Source organism: Thalia democratica, chromosome 5, assembly GCF_965202585.1.
Source record: "Thalia democratica chromosome 5, ktThaDemo2.hap1.1, whole genome shotgun sequence".
Lineage (NCBI taxonomy): Eukaryota > Metazoa > Chordata > Thaliacea > Salpida > Salpidae > Thalia > Thalia democratica.
In genome coordinates, this window is record NC_139169.1 from 79,280,744 (window position 1) to 79,299,339 (window position 18,596).

The 18,596-nt window shown below is 23.8% G+C and overlaps 1 protein-coding gene across 1 annotated transcript; it reads left to right on the top strand.

The window, feature by feature from the left end:
• Nucleotides 1-1,220: 1,220 nt before the first annotated feature.
• On the top strand, nucleotides 1,221-8,388 carry LOC145836941 (uncharacterized). The gene is made up of 5 exons (XM_082944711.1): nucleotides 1,221-1,629; nucleotides 3,711-3,999; nucleotides 6,779-7,243; nucleotides 7,716-7,829; nucleotides 8,100-8,388. Exons 1-5 carry the CDS (start codon nucleotides 1,221-1,223, stop codon nucleotides 8,233-8,235), a joined length of 1,413 nt encoding a protein of 470 aa, XP_082800837.1. The 3' UTR covers nucleotides 8,236-8,388.
• The last annotated feature ends 10,208 nt before the right edge of the window (nucleotides 8,389-18,596 follow it).

The window sequence follows — 18,596 nt, forward strand, 5'->3', positions numbered from 1 at the left end:
TAATTTTGAGATTTCACTTAAAATTATTTTGATAAATTAATTTCAAACATCATAAGAAGTATTAAAATTAGCTTTAAAATTACTGCTGCTACTAAAGCCCTTTTACAATATGTTACTTATAAAACTCTTGGTGTGCAATTGTTTTACGTTAACTATAAGCTATATTTTATTTTACGTCAAGTGCAGTTTTTTAGTTACTCTTATAGCTGAAAAAAGCTCATATGTAAATTTGTAGATCTTGTTTTAAAACATTATTTTAATCAAGCCAATAGAAGAAGTATCCAATACAACTTTAAAAAGATTAAATATTTATTGTAATCTTTCTTTTGTGTTTTACTGAAGTTTATCGTAAAAGTAATGTACCTTTGAAGTAAAATATTAGCATTCAAAATACTTCAAAACAATATTTTATTTGTTAACTTTGAAGTACTTGCTAAAAAAAAGTTTTTAATGTTATATATTCTTAATTTTCGAAAAGGGCTTTATTAAATTACTACAATGAGAATGTGCCAAGTAAATTATGTTTTTATTTGTTTTAGATAATCCACTAAACCTAAAACGAGTAATTAACATAAATTGGTAACAAAACCACTTAAAAAAGCTTATGGTGGTTGTTTACATTTTTATAGTTTTTATATTTTGTTTTAATAAAACAGAAGAGATTAAGTTATAAATTATTTAAAAAAAATTATTGTTAATTCACGCATTTTAAATAGAATAAACTTTTATGGTCCTGGACAAGACGTTAAACTGTATTCGTCCGTGGACTCGATAACTGAAAGGTCTTCTTCCGTACCAAATCTTTGGACCGAACTTTCTGACCAAATTTTTTTGTCGTCTAATAAACAAATCATAAATTAAGAAATTATAATTTTATAAATTAAAAAATTAAAGAAGCAAAAAAAACCTAGTTTGATAAAAAAATGTTTAAGCTCTTTTAAATTTCATAACACTAAACTGTTGCATTTTAAAACAAAGTATGCACTAAATTATTCTATACAGTTTTTTTTTTCATTCCTTATGCGTAATTATTTGATAATTAAAAACATTTTAACGAATTTATTTTCCAGTTTTTTGAAGTTACTTAGAATCGCAGTAAGAAATATCGCCTAAGGAAATAGCTATTACTAAAATAAACTTTTTTTTGTGAAAAGTATAAAACATGTTTAACGTTCTACCGCGCTTACATATTAATCTAATTTTGTATAATTAATAGAAAAATGTTAAAAATATCGGTATTGATTTTCTTAATATTAGTTGCGAAGTCCAGTTCTTATGACTGGAAAAACGGAATAAAAACAGACAAAAGTTTTGACTTGGAAAACAAAGAATTTACAAAAAACTTGGAAAGTTTATTAAGCTACAACGGCTATGGAGATTCTGATTTTAATGAAAACAAAGAAAAGTTTAAGAATCTGTTAAAATCTGTCGGTTACACAAACGAAGACCAATTTGATGTGAACTTTGACCCTTGGAGTGAAAGTAACCATGGCAACCAGATTTCTGAAGGGAGCGGTAGTAACCCCGATGACAACAAGGTGCCCCTGATGTACAGACGAGCTTTGAAAAACACCCAAAGAATGTACCCACACGTTGCTATGGAAATTTTGTTGAGCATTTTAAAAACAAGTAAAATTTGGTTTGATCACTTCAATAGAGAAATGTTTTAAGAAATATTTTGAACGCAATATTAAAATTTATACAGTTTATAGCTGAATCCATTTGCTTAAAAAATAAATACATAGTTTTTAATTTTTGTTTAAAACAAAATTGTTAAAACTTCTGTCAATTTAAAAAGTAGGTGGCTTATAATTTTAGTTTTAAGAGAAATTGAAGTTTATTTAATGAAGCTTTGAGTTTACTTGCCTTGATGTTTATTATTGTTTTACCTATTTATTGTGAGTTTGTAAAAAAAAAGTTTTAGTTAGAAAAAATAATTGTCAAAAGTTTTTTCGGATGTTTTCACATCGTTTTTCATATGATATCGTTTTTCTTTATAAAGTTTGTGTGAAGCTGAAAAACCAGCACGAGTGAAAAATACTATTCAACACACAGTATTATGTATCGAACAAAGCTAAAAATGTACAAACTAATATTTTGTTTTTGTTTGATTTTATTTCTTTAAGCACTAAATTTGTAGACGTATATTCTATTAAGAATAAAGGTAAAAAAAACAAATAAAATTGAGCAAAAAAAATGACTTTTGATTTACTTAATATAGATCATTTTTACTACAATTAGAACATATAATGTAAAAAATTAGTTTCCTTAATAATTAAGATTTAAAAGTTTGTATCTTTCAAAATTACTAGTTTTGCAAAGTAGTACATATTTAGTAATGTAAAAACTTAATTTTATTAAACTGAGTATAAAAATCTAGATAATTTAAAATATATTAAATATATAAAGCCTAATGTTGGCAAGTATAATATGTCAACAGTTTTTTTTCTTGTCAGTTTTAAATTTACACTCTTTCAATTTCAAAAGTTCAATTTGTTTAACTAAAGCTGGTTGAATTAAAACAGAAAATATTGTAAATATTTATATTTAATAAAAGTTTGTTCTATATAACAGAAATTCTTAGTATTAAAACTGAACAATTTACTTGTAAGTCGTTGTAGTAAAAATTTGAGAAAACTGTAAGTAAAATAAATATATATATATTGTAGTATATTTTAAATCTAATCAACGAAACCTCAATTCTAGATTCAAATAAATTTGTTGAAAATTATTTATTGTTGTTATAGCAAAGTATCTATTTTTTTGACAAACTTTGCTTAAAAAGTAGTTTGTTTGTTTAAATTATATCAGATATTGAATAAAATTTGAATAAGTTTGACTTATAATATCTTATTATTTTTTTTTCAATTTATTTATTCTTCAATTTTATACATTTCGAGCAGCTAATTAAAAATAAAATTTATATCTATTATTTATTTGATTTTGGTATTTTTATTTAAATCTTTTGTTTTTTCAATACTTTAAAATAAAATTTAGAGGTTTAAACATTTAAGAAAAATACATTCAATTTTGATAGTTTTAGAATTCATCGCAAAAGGAAATACTGTTTATTTTTGATATTAAAAAATTAAATTGAATGAATAAACTTGATTATAGTTTGATGTTTAATGATCATTAAAATTAAAACAAGTTTGAAATGAAATATTTGGAAAAACTTCTTAAAATAAAAGCACTAATATCTTACTTAGATAGATTAGTTTACTCAGTCAGTTAAAAAAGTCCATGAATTTTACTTTTTTAGTATATATATAAAACGAAAAACTAAAAAAGTTATTAAAATTTAAAAGGTTAACAAGTTTATCTGAAAATTTGAGCTTTAAAAACAAAATATCGTTTTCTGAAATGTTAATATTATAACATATTCAAAAAAAAATGAAATTTCTTTTTTATTAACATTGTAGTTTGAATAAAGTAGTAAATGTGACTTATATTAAGTTTTACAGTATACAGAATTAGTTTAAATTTTTACGCACACTTATTTAGTTATTCTAAAAACTTAAAATGTGTTATAAAACATTTTGAAACTATTTTCCGATTTAGCAATTAAAACGCCTTAGGAAATAATTACTATTAACTTTTTTTCTTATCAAAAGATTTTAGAACCATCTATAACTAAATATCAGCTTAACGTTGCTAAACCAATACTGGAATGTTGAAAATATCATTGTTAATTTGCGTAATATTAGCAGCAAACTGTGATTCATTCGACTGGAAGGAAGGCTTAAACCTTGACAAAAGTTTTGATTTTGAAAATAAAGAATTTACAAAAAACTTGGACGAGTTATTAAACTACAATGGCGATGAAAACTCCGATTTTAATGGAAATAACAAAAAGTTTGAAGGTTTACTGAAATCAATCGGGTATGAAAACGGAGACAGTTTTGACGAGAACTTTAACCCTTGGGGTGAGGATGCTAGTTACCATAGCAAGCAAAATTTCAAGGGTAACGACGACAACTCTGATACAGTACCTGTGAAGTACAGGGTTGCCGTGAAGAATTTCCTGCAATTTGTTCCATATCAAAACGTAGACTTTTTATTGAGGCTTTTCAGAAGTGATGAGCATTTTTTCAACATTTTCAACAAAAAATTTTGAAAATTTATTAAAACTTTTATCATTAGAACTATTTGCAGATAAAACTTGTTAATATTTTTTATTGTTTTCATTAAAACTTAAATGTTAAAATGCACAAGTAGCTGTTTAATTATTATTGATTTGTGGTTTTTATTATGATTTTTTATAACAGATGCTACTTTGTAAAGTTTTGAAATGTTTTGTTGTTTTACTATATTGTTTCCCTCTATTTTAAATTTGTAAAACAAAAACTAGTTTACATATTTATCAGCTAAACACTAAAAAAGTTTGAATATTAGAAATGTATTTCAATATTTTCAATTATTTATATTCTTATTTGACAAAATCAAGTTTTAGTTAAACATACTTTTATAATTTTATCAGCTAAATAATAAAAAGTTTAAGTATTAGAAGTGTGTTTGAATACTTTCAGTTATTCATATTCTTTATTGTAAAAATTAAATTTAAGTAAAAGTTATAAAACAAAGACAAATTATTAAAATGTTAATGTTTATTTAACAAAACCCAAATGGCAATTTTATTTCGTGATTTTGTGGATGTATGTTTTTTTAGAATACAAACAAAACAAAAATATTAAAACGACAGTAAATATCTTGAGACACAGTTCATTTATTACTAATCGTATATATATATATATATTGAAAACTTAATAATGTTTTGTAATAAACTATGTTCCTAACAATTATCATTTAAGATTTTGTAAGTTTTTAGTTACCAATATTGCAAAGTAACATTTAATAATAAATTTAGTTTATGAAGCTTTGTTTAGAAATCATTTACGTGAAACTTTACGAAGTTTGTAAGGGTTAGTTAAAAACTACAATATTGGCTTAAAACTTTTATACAGTTTTTCTTTTTATGTTTTTATATACTATAAGTTTTATATTTGAATTTTTGTAACTTCATATTCATAAAACTTGCAAACATTTATATTTAATTTGACTTACCTGTATCTACTAAAAAACAGGAATTTATAGTTGTAAAATTAAACACTTTATTTGTAAGTTGTTGTAGTGTAAACATGAAAAAAATTTTATTAAGAATACATTTATTTTTATACTAAATAACAAAACTTAATTCCAAAACAGAATAAACTTGTTAAATAATATTTAATTTTAAACAATAATTAAGAATAATAATAAAAGTATAAATATATCTTGTTTTTTTTTTAACTTAAATAGTTAATATAAAAAAGTAAATACGTCTAACTTTCATAGTTTTAGCGAACAAACTTGTATCTTTTTAAATCAGTTATTTATCCATTAATCTTATTTATGTAATTCGTTAGATTATAAAACTAATAAATTAAAAAAAAAATTGTTACTAAAATAACGTTGTTTACAAATTTACATTTTTAAAAGTTTTAAATTAAAAATACATATCACTGTTTGTAATCACTAATATAACTTAATTTGAAAAATTTTTAAAAACATACACATATGACTTTTTTATAAAGAACCTAAACTGTTTTGAAAACTTCATTACGAAAAAGTTTAACTAAAAATATTCGAATTCTTGTTTACTTAAGTATGAAATTCAGCTAAAAACTTATTTTTATCGTTGATAACACTTAATCCCTGATTTAACAAAATCAGTTATTTCTATTCAAACCGGTTTTCTTTAATACTAAAGATCTTTAGTGTACTATTATTCTATTGAAAGTATAGTTATCTATTAAAGTATGGTCATTTAAAGTGAAAAAAAGTCATAAATATTAGTTATTTTTCTAAATCGAACTTTTATTTTTCACTAAATATTACTTTATAAGTTTAAAAAACTTCGTATTTATCGGTCTTAGTAAACTTTAAGTACTTGGATATTCTTAAGTATCGCTTAAATGAACTATTTTATATCAAACTAAAAGTTAGAAAAACAAAAATGTTGTTTATTTTCATTCAAGCAGACAAACAAAGTTTGGTAACAATTAGTATTAAAAAAAAAAGTTTAGTCAGGAAACTAAGTATTTTTTAAATACGTAACATATAAGAAGTTTTTACAAAAACATCGATAAATTTTTGTTTTTTACTTTTAAACATTCTTAAAACAACTGAAACAAGTTTTCATGTTTCTATTAACTTTCTTTAAAAGTGTCAGAATAAAAACGTTAAGTACAAAAGAACTTTTTTTTAAACAAGTTTTTCCTTGTGTAAGTCTGTTCAACAGATAATAATGTTTTTACTTTAAACATTTTGTTGATTAGGTTTTGTTTTCTAAAATTATTATTGATAATGTTTGTCATACATTTTTTGGTATACAATGATACTTTAATAGATTTTTTTTTACTTTAATTTAAAATGTGTATTAACATACTTTGACCAAAACATAAAATTATAGATTCTAAAAAAAGTTTTTTTTTTATAATCTAAATAATTTTTAGAATTTTAACAAGATTAACAAAAAATATTCCATTGTCGTTTCAATTAATTATAATTAATTAATTTTAGAGTTTATTAAAATTGAAGACAACATTTTTTTTATAGCAGTCATTGCTGCAAATACTTTAGAATACCAATTAAAACTAATAGTGACTACTTGGTTTGCATAACAGTAGATAAAATAGCCTAAGGATATAATCATTATAAGTTTGAATATTGTCTATAGATAAGTATAAAACCTGCTTAAAAGTTATAAAAAGTACAATTAATCTACTTTTAATCATAGAACAATGCTAAATTTTACGTGTTGTAAAAACTTGTTACTTTTTATTTGCTTAATATTAGCAGCAAACTGTGATTCATTCGACTGGAAGGAAGGCTTAAATCTTGATAAAAGTTTTGATTTTAAAAATAAAGAATTTACAAAAAACTTGGACGAGTTATTAAACTACAATGGCGATGAAAACTCTGAATTTATTGAAAATAACAAAAAGTTTGAAGGTTTACTGAAATCAATCGGGTATGAAAATGTAGACAATTTTGACGTGAACTTCGACCCTTGGGATGGCATTCTCACAACAGGTGGTTCACCAAGCAACAGTGACCATGACAACCATGACAACCATGGCAACGAGAAACAGGAAAGAACGGACTGTTACGAAGTGACGGAAGAGATGGAAGGTGGCAGTATTCACATAATTAGGAACTTAAGAATCAGCGATAAAGAAAACAAAATGAGGAGAAAAGACAAGTTTGATTTTTTTTCTTCATTTTGAACTGTTTGTTATGTAATAGCTAAAAAATATTTCTCAAAGTACTGTTAAGTAAAGAGTTGTTTAAATGATAATAAAAGTGCAAATTAACTATTCTGTTTAATATCAGTATTAATTATTTTTCATTATTTTATCTATTATTAGAAATTACTGGAATTAAATAGAAAAATTAATTTTTATTATTATTTGAATTATTTATTCAAAAAACTGTTTTGAAACCTGAATTGATAAAATTTTAATTTTTCTTTTAATGCATATGTTATTATTTATACAGACAAAGGCGTTGGATTTTGTATTTGTTAACAATAAAAATTGTTAAAAACTGTTTTTTATTAACATAACAGGTAAGAACTTACAGTCGATCGACAAAATTTTCCAGCTTTTAAAGTATTTGCAGAAGTATGTTTGATAACATTAACAACTAAATAACAATTTTATTAATTTCTGTAGCAGCTACGTAGTCATCGAGCGGAGGGATGGCTGGGAATTGGGTTACAGATTGAACTACGTCGCTCTGTTCCGTCACTATCAGAAGATCTACCCCGATGCAACGCAACTTAACAGGTATTTTCTACTTAAAGCTTATAAATGTTTTATTTTTAAACTTGTTTTAGACTATTCTATTCTTACAGGCTGCTTTTATGTTTGTTTTATTTAATCCTTTTATTTTTTTAAATATTTGAAGACTTTTATTTTTATTTTTTACTTATTTTTATTATGACAACTTTAAAAGTACTTAAAGGTTTCTTTTTTTTACTTAAGAATGCTTTTTTTTTACTAACACTTAGTTTTTTTTTATAATTTTGATCGACTTTATTTGAATATTTTTTCCAGGGTATTGAAGGCTAGGAACTACATCGAACTGTACAAAAAGTACACAACTCCGTGCAACCCGACAAAATGGGAATGGGACTCGTTTGCAAACAGGTACTACCCCAAACAAGACAGCTATCCCAGACGGGGTCGTTAAACCAAAATTTCTGAGCGCTTTTATTTTGCTGTATAACCAAAAATGTTAGCTGAACAGGAAAAACAGTTCATTTTTTTGCTATAAACTTTTGCTACTGTTGTTTTTAATCTAAGTTTTTTTTTTCAACTTAATTTCTCTTTTTATTTTCTTTGAGTGTGTTCTAGAAATATGTGAATTTTAATATTTAATAAACAGAAGTTTTGAATATCAATAAAGTAATACTTTCTACGAAAAAACGCAGAAAACAAAACTATTTTATGTATTTGTTTCAGCAATCCTTCAAGATTGCGTGTGTAAAAGTTTAAGGAATTTGTTATACGTTTTATATGTAAAGAACGTTTATAAATTTTAGAAAAAGTTTCAAATGTAAAGAAACGCAAAGAAAACATAAGTAAACCTTTACTAACAAGATTTAACGAACTTTAAAGGTTAGGAATAATAATAAAACGTTAAAATGTTTCAAAAACAGCATAGGACAGTAATAAAACTTCAATGGGTCATCTAAAATTATATTTCAAAATTCTTATAAGTGTTAAAACTACTAAATATTAACGGGTAGAAATAAACTAAATACAAAAAATTTCCATAGATTTTTAATTTATGAAATTAAATATGGCTTCAACAGTTTTTCACTATTTAACACATAATTTTTAAAGACTTTTACACATCTTTCTTAATATGTTAACATGAGTACCTCAATCTTTTAAAACCCTCAGCTTTTTGGTTATAAAAATTTATTTTTTTCGCTACCTTCACAAAATATGTTTTACTTAAATTTTTTTTCTTAATAAAAAATTAATACTTATTTAAATAAAAAAATTAAATTACAAAGTTTTTTTTTAATATTTACTTTATGTGCTACAAGTAAAAGCTTTTTTTAAAATACTTAAAAAGCTTTATAAAGTAAAAGAGAAATAAAAAGATTTTAATATGTTATTACTTTAACTACTATTATTTATTTAAAGTTAAAAACTTATAATGTGCTACGATTAAAACTATTTTAAATGTAGTAATTGTTAGACTAAGAATGCTGTTTATGTACGGTACGTAATGTAGCTTTAAACATACGATACTTTTTTTAAGAATATTTATTTAAATAGTTTTAAACTTATAATGAAAGCTAAAAAGGATATCATTTTTATTACATTTTTATTACTATTTGAATTATTTATTCAAAAAACTGTTTTGAAACCTGAATTGATAAAACTTTAATTTTTCTTTTAATGAATATGTTATTATTTATACAGACAAAGGCGTTGGATTTTGTATTTGTTAACAATAAAAATTGTTAAAAACTGTTTTTTATTAACATAACAGTTAAGAACTTACAGTCGATCGACAAAATTTTCCAGCTTTTAAAGTATTTGCAGAAGTATGTTTGATAACATTAACAGCTAAATAATAATTTTATTAATTTCTGTAGCAGCTACGTAGTCATCGAGCGGAGGGATGGCTGGGAATTGGGTTACAGATTGAACTACGTCGCTCTGTTCCGATACTATCAGAAGATCTACCCCGATGCAACGCAACTTAACAGGTATTTTATACTTAAAGCTTATAAATGTTTTATTTTTAAATTCGTTTTAGACTACTCAATTTTTTTATTAGTTTTACGGGCTGCTTTCATGTTTGTTTTATTTAATCCTTTTTAGGTATTTGAAGACTTTTATTTTTATTGTTTTACTTATTTTTATTATGACAACTTTTAAAGTACTTGAATGTTTCTTTTTTTAATTAAGAATTCTTTTTATTTTACACTTAGTTTTTTTATCATTTTGATTGACTTTGTTTAATTATTTTTTCCAGGTTTTTGAAGGCTAGGAACTACATCGAACTGTACAACAAGTACACAACTCCGTGCAACCCGGCAAAGTGGGAATGGGACTCGTTTGCAAACAGGTACTACCCCAAACAAGACAGCTATCCCAGACGGGGTCGTTAAACCAAAATTTCTGAGCGCTTTTATTTTGTTTTGTAATAAGCAATAATAATTGAACAAAAAAACTGTTCAATTTTTTGCTATAAACTTTTGCTACTGTTTTTTTAAATCTAAGTTTTTTTTTTCAACTTAATTTCTCTTTTTATTTTCTTTATTGTGTGTTGTAGAAATATATGAACTTTATTATTTAATAAACACAAGTTTTAAATATCAATAAAGTAATACTTTCTACGAAAAAACGCAGAAAATAAAACTATTTTATGTATTTGTTTTAGCAACCCGTCAAGATTGTGTGTGTATAAGTTTAAAGAACTTTTTATACTTTTAATAAGTAAAGAACGTTTATAAATATTAGAACAAGTTTCAAATGTTACAAAACGTAATAAAAAGATAGATAAACCTTTTCAAACAAGATTTAACAAACTTTAAAGGTTAAAAATAATAATAAAACGTTAAAATGTTTCAAAAACAGCAAGGACAGTAATAAAATTTCAATGGGTCATCTAAAAACACATTCAAAATTCTAAAAATAAGTGTTTAAACTACTAAATATTAACGGGTAGAAATAAATTAAATACAAAAAATTTCTATAGATTTTTTATTTATGAAATTAAATATGACTTCAACAGTTATTCGTTATGTAACACAAAACTTTTAATGACTTATACACATTTTTCTTAATATGTTGGTATGAGTACCTCAATCTTTTAAAACCCTCAGTTTTTGGTATAAAAGTTTATTTACTTCGCTGCCTTCACAAATTATGTTTGACTTAAAACTTCTTTACTTAATAAATAATTAAAACTTATTTAAATAAAAAAACTTAATTTACAAAGTTTTTTTAATTATTTACTTTATGTGCTACAAGTAAAAGCTTTTTTTTAAATACTTAAAAAAGCTTTATAGAGTAAAAGGAAAAAAAAACGATTTTAATATGTTATTACTTTTACTACTATCATTTATTTTAAGTTAAAAACTTAAAATGTGCTAGAATTTTTAATGTAATAACTATTAGACTAAGAATGCTATTTATGTACGGTGCCTAATGTTTCTTTAAACATATGATACTTTTTTTAGAATTTTTATTTAAATAGTTTTAAACTTGGAACAAAAGCTAAAAAGGATATCTTCGAAATCACTAATTTAAAAAAAAAGTTTTTTTTTGTTTATTAAGTAATTAAGTGACAAATATTGGTGTTATTTGAGATAATTGTTTTATATAAACTTGTAAATAATGATTTTATTAGAAACTATGGGCTTTTTTTCGATCAATAATTTAAAATGGTCTAATTCACGGTTTTCCATTACAGAAATTTAGGGGGTCATGAGGTCATAACTTAAAACTTACACTAGATATTCTGGAGTTGATAGTAAAAAACAAAATTGAAAAAAAGTCTTATGTGATATTTATAGGTAGTTTTGAAACTTACAAAACTAGTCGGAGGGGACCATAGTTTTTTTAATTTCTTTATATGAAGGAGCCATATAGAAAAGCCTGGAAAAACTAGTTGAACAAATAAAAACATAAAAAGCTAGCAATTATAAAACAAATGTTTAGTCTACAAAAAAATAATTATTTTGCATACTGTTATCTTATAAGTGTAAGTTGTCACTTTTGAAACTTATTACTTACAAATTAAGAAATACAAATCAGATAGTATAACTAACTTACTCTATTTTAATTTCTCTGCGTGTTTAAATTTAATTTGAGATTTAAATTATTTTCTTATCGAAGTATTATCATATAAAAAATTTGTCTCAAATAGTACTGATTTTCAATTTTTTGTTGCAAAACTTCTTTAATCAGCTCATTTAATTAGATTTTAATTGTTTAAGTTTTAGGAGACGGTTTTAATTTAAATATATTACGAATTTTGATACTTAATAGTACTTACTTAATTTTATTTTCAAAACTATAGCACTTTTTGTTCATAATCACTAATAGTTACAAATTTACAAACAGTTTTAATTTAAATACGAAGCGGTGAGTGTAATAAATTGTTTTTATTCAGTACCACATAAACCGTAATGAAAATTTAACAAGAGAATAATGCTAATAATAATTTTGAAGGAAAATTTTTTTAAGCTATTAATATAGCATTTTAAAATGCTTAAAATTTTATTAAAGTTAAACTAAATACTAGAAACAAACATTTTGTCATTAAGTTTTAGTAGTCTTATAAAGTAAGATATAAGTTAACTCAAAAATAAAAAATGCATTTAATTTTTCACTGTCAGCTGCGGCGATTTTGATTGGACTGGCTTGTACTTTACTAATTTTTGGTTTAACACAACAAACCTTTTAAAGTCGTTTAGAGTTAATTTTTGAATATTTAGGTAAATTGGGTTAGAAATAAGGGTATAGAATGAATTTTTGGGTAAAACTAAAGTATTTTTTCTTCAACAACAAAAAAAAACGCTCAAAATATTTGGTCCTAGGACCTAGTGCACAAAAAAATCTTTCGGTTATCGAGTCACACACCACGGATACTTTTTGATGTCTTGTCCAGGACAAATGGTTTCGGATTGGGATCTAGATGTTAATATTACATTTCTGTATTAATGCTGTATTAATACTTTTCTTCATTTGTCATCAATGAAAAAACTTCCAAAACCAGCCGACCTAAAGCCTATTGCATATTGAACAACAACTTAAAGATATACTTATAAACAAAGTTTTAACTTCTTAATTTTAAAGTTAGTTAAATATGTTGTTAGAGTTGATTAATTTGCGTCATTGATATAATAAAGTAATAATAAAAAAACGTAGATAAATGATTCTGAGTTTGTGAAAGTTTATAAATCAAAATTTTTGTACATGTGTTGAACAGCAGGTTTCGAACTACTGCAGTTTAAAAATTAATAATTATAAGGCAAAAATGTTATAGGGCTTTCAAACATGCCAGAAAAAATCTGGTAATTTTTTCTTACTAATTTTTAAAGCAGATTCGTTAGAAATGAGACTCGATTATTTCTAGCTGTTTTAAAAATTCTTATTTTTGACAGAAAGTGTAGTTGAAGGTAATTCTGAGCTAAAAAAGGCTGATTCAGAAAAAAAAAATTAAATTAGGTTTTTCTTTTTTTATTTATACCCTAATCCTAACCCACTATGCCCAAACACATTAAATATTAGTAAAAAATTGAACAAAATAAAAAAAAAGTTAATTATTTTTTACTAATTCAGCTTTTATTTAGCTTTTTATCAGCTCAGACTGGCCTTGAATCGTACTAGCCCTTTTTTACATTAGAATGTCGATAATAAGCACTTGGCGGTCTAAATTGATAAGCTATTTAGTATTTACAGACTCTAGATTTACACCGTTATATTCAAATTTTTGCAGTTATATACTCCGTATAGTTGCCAGACTAAAATAAAGAAATCTACATACATTTATTAAAACATTAAGCTTCAAAATAAAACAATCAAGCAAAAACTTATAAAACACTCAAAAAAGTTTTTCTATAGTTTAGGCAACCGTGTCGGGAAAAAACATTAAAAAGTATCGGTGGTGAGCGACTCGATAAGCGTGAGGTTCTTCGTGCGCCAGGTCCTAGGACCAATTATTTTGAGCGGTTTTTTGTCCTTCAATAAACTATAGTGTTATAGTGCGTTACGGGAAAATAAACTGTGAGAAAATTTAAAAATGTTTATTGGCGTACGACTCGATGACTGAGAGATATTTTCTTTTACCTAGCTAGATCCTTAGAACAATTTTTTTCGAGCATCTTCTTTTTTTGTTTTTGTTAAACAAATTAATATCAATTTATTTCATATTTTGGTTTAAAATGTTTAGAAATACTTTGATTTTTTAACAAATAAATTACTATGTTTAAAAATTAAATGTTACTGTTACTTTATTAAATCAATCAACTATTTTTTAGTGAAAGTTCAAATTCTGATAGTGATAGTTTTTTAGAATGTTGAACACCGTCATGCTATGACTTTATTCTCAACTGGAATTTTAAAATGAGACTATTCTAGAAACGGTTGGCTAAATCTAATTCAATAAATTAAACAACAATTCTTTATGAAATGAACAAAAATCGAAGTATCTATCAACTTTTTGTTATTGAAAAAATGGATGTATGAAATATTGGTCAGTTAGCATTTAATTGTGTTGACTAAGATTTTTAAGGTGTTATATATTCAATTTAAGTATTGAGTAAAATATCAAAAATGGATTTAATTTACTGCTAAGTTACTTCTAAGATCAAATAGGTTGTTGTTTAAATATTTCAAGTTTTGGAAAAAATATAATTTTATAAAAAGTGCAATTTAACAGTTTATCCATTTAAATATAATAAATAATACAATGAATTTATAGTAATGTATCAGGTTTTAAAAGTTTTTAATAACTTATTGTAGTTTTTAGTTCACAAGTAGTAAATTCATGTTGCTTAATATTCAAAATCATCTTACTAAAAAGTAAAAGTTTATATTTATTATATTATTTACACTGTATAAGAATTTTTACGTAGAGTATTATACTTTTTGTATATCATAATTGATTTTGCTTATGCTTAACTTTAGGTGAGCACACTTTGATTCAATATACAGGAATTTTTCAGGTTTATTTTCAATGACTTTCAATTTTCTTTAAAAAATATATTACTGAATGTAATTATAGCACGCACTCTTCAAGTCATCTAACGTGAGTCATCTTCAATATATAACAATATCATTTCAACAATGCAACTTATAAACTTTATTGTATTCTTCAAGTATTATGTTTTATGTATGTCACATATCGGTGTGAACTTAGTATAAAATTTAAGTTGCTTTGTTTTAAAAATCTTTCTTTGATTTATCTAATAATGTAAAACATAATTTGAAATGACAGTTCCATTAGAGTTAAATAAAGCCTAATAAAACAAATTAATTTTTATACTAAGTTCACACCGATATGTAACATACATAAACCATAATACTAAAAGAATACAAAAAAGTTTAAAAGTTGCATTGTTGAAATGACACTGTTATATACAGTTGAAGAGTCACCTAAGGTGCCAGCTGAAATTACATTCAGTAATATAAATAATTTAATTTCAAAATAAAATTGAAAATACTTGAAAATAAAGCTGAAAAATTCTTGTATATTGAACCAAATGGTGCTCACCTAAAGTTAAGCACAACCTTGATTTTTAACCATCAACTTAAATCATCAAATGATTTATCTATTGTAGTATTTTGCAAACAACTAAATGCATGTTAGTTTTTGCCATTTTCTTAAGACCACATTACCTAAAAAACTATTAAGTAATTTCCAAAGTTTTTCTATTGGTATGGTTTATTTATTTCAAACTTTTTATTATGTAATAAAGTTAAGAGCTTAAAATCTAGAGTTGATTGACTTACATGTCAAGTTTTGTAAGTTTGTCATCATGTTATTACTTTTAAAATGGCTTGTAATCTTAAAATAATGCACTTTTTAGACAATATAACTAAATAAACTAAGTGGTAGTATATTTTGGAATAGAATGCTTTTATGTGGTGAAAACAATTTAATTAATTTAATTTTTTAAATTTAGAATAAATATTTAAAAAAACAAAAGTTCACAAATTGATGAGTTTTCTAACTTTACTGGTTGATACAATAACACGTATCTACTCTGAATAACTTTTGCACTTTTTTGATAAACTCAATCTTTGGATGTTTATCTTAATTTAGCTAATTTTAAAAAACATGTTACCTTTTTAAGAATTGTTTTTTTAAGTTTTATTGTTATTATTTTGGTATGTTTAGGTTATAAGTTCAATTAACAGTTGTTTTTTTCATTGTTTATTTTTACAGGGTGGCCATTTACCTAAAATCTAGGAATAACCTAAATTTTATAATTAAAGCAAAATTAATTTGGAAAAGCTAGATTTTACTAGTTTTTGAAAAAGCCAAGAATTTTGAACAAAAATCATTATAAAACCTATAATTTTGAACAATATTCACATTTAATTTATGAAAATTTAATTTGGAAAGAATTAATCGTTTAACACAAAAATAAATTTTAGAATATTTTAAGTTGTATTATAAGTAGCATTATAGTATCTTCTTAGTAAGTTTATACTATTAAATTTGATCACTAAAAAATAAACTTGTTCTCTCAAAAACCTGAGTGAAAATAAGAACATTTAAAAGTAGTTTCTAAAAAAACAGCGGCCAACTTGTATTTATTAAGTTATTTTTTTCAATTTTCTTACATTCTAATGATAACTTTGACTAATATTATGAAGATAAATTTTTGTAGTTGCAAAATAAGGTTTTGTTCAACTGGTGATCTCGTTTGATTTGGTTCAAGCAAGTGAAACAGTGTTTTGTTAATAAAATTTAAAATTTTGAATTGATCATACTCATTATTAAGTCAAGAACTTTTATGCTTATCTATCAAGTAAAAAGTACACAGTGCAGTAGTTATATTAAAAAAGTTTTTTTTTAATCAGAACTATACTCTCATCAGAAGTACATAAAGTGTTCCTTTTAATATTCAGCAAAATCTGTTAAAAAACCATAATATACAAAAATCTTATGAACAAAAAGATAATTTTTGTAAGTTTTAAATAGTTGAAATTTTTTTTTTCACTAACAAACAGTTGCTAACAAGAAAAACAGTTGCTAAAAATGTGGAGTAGATAGATTTTTAATGAAATAATTTTACACTTTTCATAAACAACTTTTGGAATTGGAACTTATGATTGGTAATATCTTTTTATTTACTTTTTAGTACATATTTATATGTTTTATAATATAAAAACAAAAAGTTATAAATAAACTATTTGTTATTTATGTAAATAATAAAACTAAATAAGTGATTCACCCCCTGTAGCAGGGGTGGGCAAACTGCAGCCACAGTTTTTTTTTACAAACTTGATACAACTTTTTTTTCAAAAAGTTATTTTAAAATTTAAGTGTTTTCTTTAAAAGATAATCTAATGCCTATTTTTTTAGTTTAACTTATGTTTTTTTAAGCGCATTAAATGGGTTCCTTTTTTGACCTGTCAACACCTGCTCTTTAGCTTTAAAAAATCGATGTCATGAATTGTTGATTTTAAGGTAGTAGATTATTTGTAAATAGGGTAAAATTGTTTTTATTAAGCTAAGTTATGTCAACAATTTCACAGTAAATAATAAAAAAGTCTTTGCATACTGGTTAATTATTACTCCTCAACAAGGGCCACTCTTATTCTATTTTTATTTATTTTATTTATATCCATATCAATTATTTTATCAATAAATTTTACAGTCAATATACAAAAAAAAAGTTAATGCACTTATAAAATTGTGTTTTTTTTTTTTTAAACATATAGTTTTACAAGATTGAAAAAATATCAAAATTCTACTGGAAAAATTTAAATAATTGCATTTCAAATTTTGGAACTAACTTGTCTAATAAAAATCATATTTTTATTCTTTGAACTATTAAAATTGTTATTGCATGTATATTGTCGATACGATGGGATTAAAAAAGGATCTACTTTTCATTACATTTTTTTACTAACATATGTCAAAACTAAAAAATGTATGCTGGATAAAATTTCAACATATTGTGTTGATTACAAAATAAGTTTGAAAGCAACTATTTGATAAATACAAATTAAGAAATAGTAATTAATTACTTGTTGCTTAGATAAATAAAAGTAAGTTTTATGTTTAACTTGATGAGTAAACCAATTTGACAATTAAATATATATAAATGAACTTTTATTTTTACAAGTATACAAAAAAAAAAAAATAATTCATGTACAGAGTTGCCACACACTCGCACTGTTTCAGGCTAGTTTGATGTTTTTTAACTCAGACTAATTTGAATATTCATCCTTTTATCTCAGGCTAGTTTCATGACTTAGTTTTACTTAGAAAGTGAGTTTATTTCCAAGATGTTATGTCATTTGTTTTTTTATTGTTGATAAACATTTTTCTGAAATATTTTAATACCAATAAAATGAGCAACATAAACATTTAGGCTTTGTAACAGTTATTTTTTTTAGTTAATATCCCTTTTTTATACTTAAAAACGTTTTTAAACTCAGGCTGGTTTTTGGTCATTTTTGCTTTAAAGAGGGGCACCTTGACAAGTAAAGCTTTTTTTAATATTTTTAGTTGAAACTGTAATCTTTTATATTTTTAATGGTTTAAGTATAAGTATTTTAAGTGAATATATACTAGTTAATGTCAATTAACTGAAAAAATACTTGAATTTTAATTCGAATATGTTAAACAGAAAACAAAAAAAAATTGTCTTATATAAGCTTATATTAAGTCTATATTAAGTATATTAAAAAACAATCAGGAAATCTTATGATAGTTTGAAATTTTAAAAAATCTCAGAATGATTTAGTATAACTCAGAATACTTTGAGTTTTAATTTAAACTGGACATTTTTTATATATCTGAAAATCTCCGGTCAGTTTTTTATAGATTTGAAAAGGTAC